Here is a 10,330-nt window from a genome sequence, read left to right as displayed (position 1 = left end):
GTCTTGGCAAGGAAAAGTCCGAGTGGGTAGTCTTGGCAAGGAAAAGTCCAAGTGGGTAGTCTTGGCAAGGAAAAGTCCAAGGTTGATCTTGGCAAGGACTTGACATGACGAAGCTGATGGAAGCATCTCAGGCTAGTGCAAGGATGATGGAGCATCCAGGGAAGGCACGAGGCTGTGGGAGGTGTTTGAAGGCCGAGGTCTAGGTCAAGAGAAGCTGAAATGGGATTTTTCAGCTTCACCAGTCGACTGGCCCTGCCAGCAGTCGACTGCTCATAAATCAGACGCACACAGAAAAATCAGTCGAGCTAGAGGAACACAGGAGTCGACTGGGCAGTCGACTGGCCCTGCCAGCAGTCGACTAATGCAAGTCGACTGGTCTTGATCAGTCGACTGATATTTGAACGTTGCAGAAAGATGGCAAGCATTTAATGCACTTTAATGCAAGATTTTATTGCCAATTGAAGCCATCAGTCGACTGGCCCTGCCAGCAGTCGACTGATGTCGAAGAAATTATAAAAGAAGCCTGCTCGAGATCAACTCAAAAAAAAAAACACACAATTATTCTTCCATTCTTTTATTCTTTCGCGCTTCTTTTGAGAACGTGTTGTTCTCTGATTCTGTGCTTTCTTCCTCTCCTCCTGAACATTCTTTCATATCATTTTGAGGAGATCGAAAAGGTTGTAAAGGTTTCTCCGCCTTTGAGGTTTTCGAGAAGGAAACGATTCATAGTGCAGCGGGTGTGTGTGTGCGTGTGGATCCTTGGATTAGTCACCTCTGCGGAGGTGGATACCAAGTAAACAAACCGGGTTAGCGTTGATCTATTATTTTCTCTATTATAATTTGCTTCCGCTAACACTCTTGCAGAGAAACAATCGAAGAAGATTCGAAAAACGCTATTCACCCCCCTCTAGCGAACCAACCGATCCTAACAAAATGGACACTGTAAAATATTGACCAAATGTGATTCTCATTTCAGAATGTTTATTTACATAGCTAGGATTCTAGTATACATCCCAACAGCTTCCACTAAGTCTTAGGTCAAACCTGTGCTCCCTACACACTTAAATTAATATTATTAGTCCAACACACACTTAACTTGAACCTAGTGTCATTATCAAAACTAAGGTTCAATCTGCTTATGCTCCCTGCACAAACATTCAAGTCACCTTGGTCGTGGAAACTTATACTTTGATATCTTAAGCAAGCATCTCCAAGGACATGTGGACCTGAGATGATTGGGTATAAGTCGAAGTGTCCGAAGGTGTTTGAATAGCCCACAGAGGATTCACCACTCATTGGAAAAAGAGACGTATACCTTGCGGTCGCTTGTCAGGATTGTTACTAAAAGTCTTTGGCCAAAGCATTACATGTTAAGAGTACGGTACTCTTGGATACGTGTACAAGTAACTTGAATCCACAGAACAAGAAAACAACTTGGGATAGGTGTGACGTAGTCAGCCTAGTAGGGACCGACACATAGACCATGTCCTAAATCAAGCGGGTATAAGACGGTGAAAGGAATGAGACACGATTCAGTTTAGTTGCTGAAGGGTTTAGAAGATGTTCTGAAATCAATCGTTGATTTTTTGATCAATTAGGGATCATGATGTACTACTACGTGTCACTCATGATCGTTCCGTAATTAATGATTAATTACGAATGACCAACATAACTAGGAACCTATTGGGTCACACGCACTACAAGTCCTCCGAAGGATTTAAAACGAGTTTGAGAATTTAATTTTCAGAATGAGAGAAATAAAGTCTGATTGGACCAGATAAAGGACAATATGATAGAATTCATCTTATGAAGACAAAACTAACAAAATTTATTTCGTTCAAATTAGAGGTCGTTTGGTTATTGAACCAAATGATTCAATTTTAAACTGAATTAAACTAACTTGGTTTGATTCATGATGGAAGATATTTTAGCAAAATGGAAGAGATGAGGAGCTTCGTCTTGTGAAGACGAATTGAACAAAAATAATTTGGGTCAAATCGGAGATTGTTTAGTTATTGAACCAAGTGAATCAAAAATGAACAGGTTCGCTATAGTAACTCAGTCTGGTGTAATCAAAATTAGGTTTGATGGGTTTTGGTTTATTCCCCGGTTTAGCAGCCAACCCTATTCGATTCTCGTTAAAATGAGATTAATCACGATTTAGGGTGTGATCCTGTACATCTTCTTCGTGCGATTTTACCCTGTGCTGTGCCGCCGCACTCTTCTCCCTCGACGTGCCGCCCCGTTAGCTTTGCTCGCCACCTACCGGAGATGCACAAGTGAGGGGCGACGGCCAACATGTGGTCCCTGTTCCTCTCCCTCTCGCGACACGCAACGCCATATTGTCGTCCGCGCAATGGGGTTGCCGGAGATGCTAGCTGCGTTCTAGCTGAAGCAGGAAGCCGCCACTGCTCGATTTCTTCCCGCGGTGCCAGGCGACTGCTGCGCTCCCTGTTTCGGCACGATTTCATCGGCCGCATGGGAGAAGCTGCTAATCAAGCTTCTTCCCACGACGCAAAGTGGTTGTTCATCCTCTCTATTGGCCGACCGCTGAGGAAGCAAGGTGCCAGCGATGGAGTCCAGCGAACGACATTGTGCCCTGTTTCTCTTCTTCTCTATTGATTGCCATGAGAATCCAAAACTGGAGAAGGGTTCTTCTATTGTTGCTGTGAGGAGACAATTGGTTTGAGGATTGCCTCCGTGTTGTGGAAAACCGGAGGAGACAACAGAAGAAGAAGGAGAAGGAAGAATTGGTCTTCTTCATCAGGAGATAGACAGGAAAACCCTAGTTTTCTTTTATTCCTTTTCAGTTCTGTTTCGACCATGTAAAGCCCCATTTTGGCTATGTAATTAGGGAGGGATTGTGTTAGGTTTGTCATCAAAATTCTGTGCAGTCATCGAAAATTGTTTCAATCATTGGATAGGTTATTCGGACGCCATCAACCTACCTCGGTTGGCTGACGATCGTATACCATCTTCTCGGAAGCTTGTAAAGTTTCTGGAGAAATTTCTGTCAATGTCGGAAACATTCCGACCAATTTATCCTAAGTCGGTGGTTAATGATTGACTACCGAAACTGCACCGAGAATATAATTCTTGATGATAGTTGAAAAGCCCTGGAAACGATCGCGACAAATGTTGTTGCGTGATTTTTGAAAAAAGATTTCTCTCGATTTGATCGTCATCGATCATCGGCTAGTACCGAAGATGATGACGTGACTCATGACTTTCAAAGTCATCTAGACGAGAGCTTGGCATGGATCACCAATAGAGGTGGGACTTCGACAAGGACTACTCAATTGATACCAATCCTGCTCAAACGTCATTGGAAAAGTACGCATAGAATAATTTATTATTCTACAAAAAATTTTAATTTCCTGTCATGCCTTGTACGTTGTTTATTTCCTATTATGCATGCATATGTTATGATAATAATTAGATTTAATTATTTATTTATTTTCGCTGCGTACTTTTGCGAAACGCGTTAACACGCGCGCTGCACCGGGACAATCCCAACATATAATACTACTCTTAACTATTACTAGTCAAGCTTTAATATACAAGGAAAATATTAATGTGTTGAGGCTAGCATGTAGGTCAATTGATGACTTAATCTCATAAGTCATGGATATAAGATATTAAATTGACACATGAGTATGTATTAGAGAATATATACTAAATTGACCTACCATAAAAATGTTTCATGGATCATTATATGAGTGTCATAAATATTCTCATGGTGACTATTAGTATAAATAGTCCTTAGGCCTAAAGTCACTACGGTTCCTACATAAGGAGTTGTGTACTTTAGTATCGACAAACGTCTCCTATAACAAGATGGATTATAAAGTTGATCATTAGGTATGCAATAAGTTATGTGGAGGGATGTGAGTGATGTAAATGAGATCTATCCCTTCCATATGACGGAAGTGATATCTATGAGCCCCTTGATTAAGTAGGACTACTAAAATGTATGACTATGCTCAAATTAGTCATTAGGAGATATTGAGCGCATTTGGTTATGTGAATCTACTTAGAGATCAAGAAACACAAAAATTGATAAGGGGATGACATAGTCTATGCCTTATGGATCAATCTAAATATCAAGAATAGAATGACCAAGTTATACAAGATAATAGACATAAAAAAGTTAAGTCGAATCTCGACATTATCATCACTTGAGTAGTAATGATACATTGCTAGATGCCACTCATTGCTTATGTATCTAAAATAACATTTTAGATACATTACCAACATTATGAGAACCTATTGGTTCACACACGAAAAACATGTTGATTTGGAGATGGATATATTTTAGTTTGGCTAAATTATAATAAACCCTAAGATTATAGGGTTAAGTCTAATCCAAGTTAGACTCAAACGAATCCTACAATTGAATTATTGGATTGAGTCTAATCTGAATTAGATTTATTGGATTAGACCAAACCACTAAAGAGGATTAATGTCCATTAATAGAGATTAATGGAGTATTGATGAAAAGGAGAGCAAAAGACAAAAACCTTTTGTATTCATTGGATGACTTTTTGTATTCATTGGATGACTCTTTGTATTCATCAGATGTCCTTTTATATCCATTATATGAGTACAAAAGGCTAATTTTATGCATTTGATAGATGATCACTTCTAATATTCTCTTTTTCTACTCTTGGTAAAATCATCCAAGTTGCTAGCACAATGAAGGACGAAGGTGGTTGTTCTCTAAATGCTAAGTTCATGTGATAAACGAAGGACACGCTCATATGGATACTGAAGACAAAACTTGCAATAAATAATTCGAAGGTTATAAAAGGAGGCTTGATTGCAGGTTTGATGAATGGCGAAGTTGTGTGCGTTAAACACATTTAATAGCCTTGTTCTCTCCGTAATCTTCGTGCTTGTAATCTTTGTTTCCTTGGACATTATAAGAAGTTTCTTCACAATTAATGCTTGATTGAAAGCAAAATAGTTAGAAAGTTTTTTGAGAGTGATATACTAATAGATCATATGTGGTTGAGTAGTTGAGTAGGAGGTTAAGGAAATTGAACCATGTTAAATAAATGTGTATATTTATAAGTATTGCTCCCAAAGCATAGTTGAGTTGGTTATGATGGAGTAGAGTTGTTGAAGTGGGCAAGGGTTAAATCTCCGTGAAGCCGAAGCAATGCCCTCCTCCGTCGTGGTCAACTGCAGCTTCCTAATTTACCTCCTCACAAATGATTGTGGGGCCGATCATATGAGATCGTTAGAATAGCGAATTTCATTTTTACTGAAGTATATTTATAAGTATTTGATTCTTATTTTTTTTATATTCAGTTTGTGTATGTAAACTATTTACTCCCCTCTAGTTATGCCAAAGGAGTATTGTATCAATACTTGTTCCCATTCCTATGTTCCGATATTCACCCAATCTCCATCTTCTATTCCACTAAATCTTCGATAGATTCCACATCATTATTGCCACACCTACTATTGGCAAATATTAAACTTGCATTAGTTAAGTATAGCATTACTAAACATAAGCCCTCGTCTCCTTCAAATTAGGATAAAGCGCGACTAAAAAGTTGTATAATATTTTTAGAATTATTTTTTTTCCATCTTAAATCTCTCCTCACTTCACGTTCTTTAAATCATTCTCCCCCCTCATGCTTCTCTACATTCGTTAATTCCCGAAGCGATGTCAACCGCCGCCGACGTTAAGAACGCCTCGCCTGTTCCCTCGGCGAGCCTCTTAATCCGGCGGCGCGGGAAGTCAGTCCCGGCGCCTCTCGACCTCGCGCCCCTCGCCGTCGCCCCACCGCACTCGACCAAGGTTGAAGGCGAGTACACCAGCCTTCGCGACGTCATGGGAGGGCCGCCGCCGGCGCCAGGGCTCTCATCCCCTGTCACCACCCCCGGCGGCGAGATCCGTATAAAGAACCGCCTGGTGCAGCAGGCGGCGCAGGCGTACCTGCAGCCGACGCCCACGGCGGCCGCTAGCCACCGCCGCCGTGGGCTCCTCCTCACCTCCGACGACTCCTGCGGCGAGCACCTCTCTGACTGCCTCCGCTTCTTCGTCGGACTGTGGCAGTCCGTTTGGCAATCATTTTTCCCGTTAGAATCCCGCAGCTTGCTCGTCATTCACATCAAATGCTGAGTACCCTTATACGAAGCCATAACAAATCGATCACAAAAAATGAAAAAGAAGGCACAAATCAAAAGCACACACCACAGTTTGATTTGTACAGAGTTCCTTTCCCCCCCTATTTTAATATATCCTCCTTATCTGTATCTTTGTCTTTTTTTTTTTATCCCCGCCTATTGAATTGATAGGGCTTCTGTAGCCTTATTTGCGTTGTCGAGATGGGCGCTGCTTCGCGTTTGTGCCAAGAAGGGCATCTGCGAAGTCCTCCAGTTCATCGTGTTTCTTGTTCTTGGATGATGAACCTTTAATCTTCTGCATAGATTAATAATATTTTTGAAAAAAAAATTGAGATGCTGCTGTTGATGTAATATGTCTTGATTGAAAGTAACCAACAAGTTAATTAATTACCTCGTTGCCTGATCTCCTGGAAACTACGTACTGGAGGACATCCTGGAACAGAGTGTAGCCTCTCTCTGTAAAATTCCTGAGATAGAAGACAAGGAGTTGGCCAAGTTTAGGCCTCAGGTTTCTGAACCTCTCCTCGATGTTGGGCTCATACTGCATCACCACGGGTCGAAGGAAGGTTTCGTAAACTAGATCACTTCCCTGAAATGAGAATCAATTCATGCTAGATCATTTCATTTCATCGCATTACATTTAGGTCTCTGGTGGGCTGCATATGTATGCGTGTTTACCTTGGTTTTGGGGTACCACAAGTAGACCAAGAAGGCCACCTTAGCTTCGCCATACATCGGTATCCTGCAATTTTCGGAACAAGAATCGAGACGACATGAACAAAACAAATTAGAAGATATAGAAAGATCAAGCGTGCTGAGGAAATGAGTTAATGATAATTACAATGAGACTAAGAATTCCAAGAGCATTTCGACGACGGTGAGTATCGCCACGATAATCCTGCAAAGTTGGGGGTATGAGTCATGTTTTGTCTCGTCCAAACTTTAAACAGCCGTAGTCATATATAACAGAGCGGCAATCGAAACGAGTTTTGTTTTTGGAGAAGTAGATGCCAATACTACACAAATCCACCAAATTTTAAGACTGTCAAAATGCGAGAGAATAAAAAAAAAAAAAGAGTATGCAAGCGCTAAGAATCCTTTTTCTTTTCCAAACAAAGGAAAAGGGAAAAGAATGAGATAGCTTAATTGCAAGGGAAAGGGAAAGAATGAGACGGCTTAATTGTTAACGAGTAGGCATGCTAACTGCCACGGCTTAGGGCAGTCACTTCCTGGTTAGGAACAACATGACTCCGTCGATCCGTGCCGAGCCAAGCATTGCTCCATCGCATCCCAATCCTAGTCCATACCGCTTTCAACATGCTTGCTGATCAATCCGTGTAATATAATTGTTCAATTTACCTCCTCACAGATGATCGTGACATCGACCGTGTAGGACCGCTGGGATGACGGATTCCACCTTTTACTGAAATGATCTATATAATTTGATATTAATAATATAAAAACCTGACTGTTCCTAATTTATTAGTTCTTAATATAAATCAAATAAAAATAGACATTGTCAGTTCACTATATAGTCAATCATCCGTGAAGCAATATGACCTCGATTGAAAAATACACTTTGAAGAGATATGTGCCCCCTTGGAGCCACTATTTAGATAACATCGATCTGACTTTAGAAAAATTAATAATTGAGTACTTTGATATATCGCTGATGACGTTGTTGATATTTATCGATCCGGCAATGGCGTAATTAAAATCCTCAATTGCTCTGGGCTAATTAGTAGTACTGAACTAGACTATTTTAATATTTTAATTTTTAAAATTTTGATTTCATATATTAAATTAAAAATTATTGCATTGCACTGGGCTCCAGTCTAGTGCAGCCTAGTACTAGCTATGTCAATATCAATCCCAAATCATCGAGGTGGAACCAAAAAAAAAAAGTTGGCATACGATAATAGCCCAAAAATGCTACAAGGCTAACCTTCATGTTCTACCTGGCATGATGTTGGGTTAATTCTAAATGAATATTGAAATGTATTAAAGAATAATAATGAGGTGAAAGAATGAAAAATATATATATAGAGAGAGAGAGTAGTAACAAATAAATTGGTAATGAAGGTCAGAGAATATAATAAAAATAGATGTGAATTTAGATAAAAATAAAAATAGTGGAGGATGCATTTATAGGAGAATTTTAATTATTTATTTTGTTATTTTTAATAAAATTGATTAAAATACTAATAAATTTGTTTATTTGGTTAAAAAGGAGAGGTTTTTTGACACTTTAGGTATAAAAGTATAATAAGCCCCAATGGGTTGAAATTTCTGTGTCGTGCTCAACCTAATTGGGTCTCAACTGGATTAAGCAAAATTTGAGAGTCAAGGAAACACCTTTACCTAAGCATAATCCTAGTTCATGCTTGGCCTGAGCCGACCTTAAAAAGCACTTAGTTGAGCCCTGCACGATTCATTTTTGTTGCCCAGGTTCATTGGGACTTCTATCTATAACTCTAATGCGAAATTTAATTCTAATACCCAAATAATCATTAAAGTAGTAAAGTGCTAATTTTAAAATGATTCCGTGTAAAGCAAATCAAGTTGAACAAACTTACAATAATTATTAGATTGATAGCGACAAACTTGATGCTCTTCAAAAGATAACAACAACGTATCCACTAAGTTGTGGAGTTAAAGTTTATGACTTGCAGGTTTGGACGACCAATCTTCTCAAACCATTCCACTGAGCTATTGGATTAAAGCTGTCTATATGGTGGTGGATAAACTATGAATCAATCATCACTATACGACAGAGAGGCCTAATTGGGTAACAATTGCATATCCATTAAGTTATCGAGTTAACCATTCCACCAAACAAGGACTTAATTGCATATTTATAAAATTAATCATCAAGAAATATTTGGTTTGATCAAGAAAACAAAGTGATGAATCATTTGAGAAGAGACGCCTAATTGGGTATACTCAAGAAAATGGACAACTATTGAATCATCTGAGAAGAGAGGTCAAGAGCTTGTTAATCCTATAGCAGTCTAAAACATGCACTTTCCAAGATTATCAACAAAATTATGAGAGAATTGCAAACAAAGTGATATTAGCATCCGAAACTCGACTTTTTTTTCCTAGAAAGGAGGAAATCTGCTCGTTTCCAAACTTTGAATCAAATAAGCAAGACCTTACCAGTATTGGCACCAGAATCGAAGCTGAACTGTGTAGTTGCCATGTGGCTGCTCCAATGTCTTGAAGCATTCGAAAGCTGGATAAGCATACCCAAAGAACACCCTGCCATCAGAAGATTCTGAACCTTGTTAAAAGTATTCAGAGAAAATATTCAAGGAAAAGAATAATGAACAAGATAAAGCGGATCCTTCTTGAAAAAAAAAAGAAAAGAAAAAGAGAAATAGGAGAAGAGAACTCACAGAAGAAGTTTGGTAATATACTCTGCAAACATCTTGAGATTAATCCCTCAGACTCCTTCCTCCTGCAATCAACAAATGTTTAATACCAGACCCTTAAAATGGAGACAGATCATTAAATTCTCTGGCGTTGACCTTTCCCCTTGGCAATTCTTTTCTCTGTCCCCGAGGAACAATATGGATTTCAAAGATGCCTTCGAGCTTCAAACAAATTGATTTCCTGGAAATTCTCCCTCTTTTCTTCCCAATCTACTATTGAAATGAAGGAAGAAAAAGTGATGGCTATAATTTGCTGCGTTGATGTGGAAGTTGGGGCTTAGCGGAGAAGGGAAGCAAGCAGCGGTTGCTTTCGCGGGACGTCTTCCATCGAAATTAAATTATAGACGCAGAAGCAAGAATGGATTAATTTTACGGACAACAATGCCCTCAATATCCGACGTTCAAGACTACGATGGGACGAGAGGTATTTCGGTCATTTCAGAAGTTACAGCCGACGCTGGTCCAACGCATTTCTGGATCTCTTCCCTCACCAGTTTAATCAGATTTCAGCTTACTCTCTTTTTGTTCAAGATTTTCATAACTCATTTATTTTCTCCAATTTCCATTCTTCCTTTTATTTTTTTAAACAATTCATTGGTAGAATAAGCAATTTCTGGGTTGGTTCTTCACTTCTTCTACTGTCTGGTCAACCTTTTTATCTTTATGTTTCCTACGTAATTGATGAAAACAAAAAAGAAAATTGGGAACACAACAGAGGTCAAAAATTGGACACTGAAGTAGACTGGCGCATGTAGGAT

General features: G+C 39.4%; 1 protein-coding gene across 1 annotated transcript; it reads right to left on the bottom strand.

Moving 5' to 3' along the window:
* Positions 1 to 6,166: 6,166 nt before the first annotated feature.
* LOC141813377 (putative HVA22-like protein g) lies at positions 6,167 to 9,869 on the bottom strand. The gene is made up of 7 exons (XM_074701337.1): positions 9,669 to 9,869; positions 9,537 to 9,598; positions 9,298 to 9,399; positions 6,980 to 7,036; positions 6,817 to 6,880; positions 6,530 to 6,727; positions 6,167 to 6,433 (listed from the first exon to the last, which is right to left on the bottom strand). Exons 2-7 carry the CDS (start codon positions 9,566 to 9,568, stop codon positions 6,323 to 6,325), a joined length of 564 nt encoding a protein of 187 aa, XP_074557438.1. The 5' UTR covers positions 9,569 to 9,598; positions 9,669 to 9,869; the 3' UTR covers positions 6,167 to 6,322.
* Positions 9,870 to 10,330: the final 461 nt, after the last annotated feature.

The sequence above is a fragment of the Curcuma longa genome, chromosome 20 (genome assembly GCF_044706935.1).
Source record: "Curcuma longa cultivar G26 ecotype Majalengka, Jawa Barat chromosome 20, ITB_CL_G26_1.1, whole genome shotgun sequence".
In the NCBI taxonomy this organism is placed as follows: Eukaryota; Viridiplantae; Streptophyta; class Magnoliopsida; order Zingiberales; family Zingiberaceae; genus Curcuma; species Curcuma longa.
This window is presented reverse-complemented; position numbering and strand designations above follow the sequence as displayed.

What these genes read in the sequence shown, in the direction of transcription:
- LOC141813377 (XM_074701337.1), bottom strand. Translation starts at nt 9,568, where the DNA reads ATGTTTGCAGAGTATATTACCAAACTTCTTCT. An exon ending in TATATTACCAAACTTCTTCT is followed by an intron (nt 9,400 to 9,536) that starts GTGAGTTCTCTT and finishes TTCTGATGGCAG; the next exon opens with GGTGTTCTTTGGGTATGCTT. An exon ending in TTGGAATTCTTAGTCTCATT is followed by an intron (nt 6,881 to 6,979) that starts GTAATTATCATT and finishes CGAAAATTGCAG; the next exon opens with GATACCGATGTATGGCGAAG.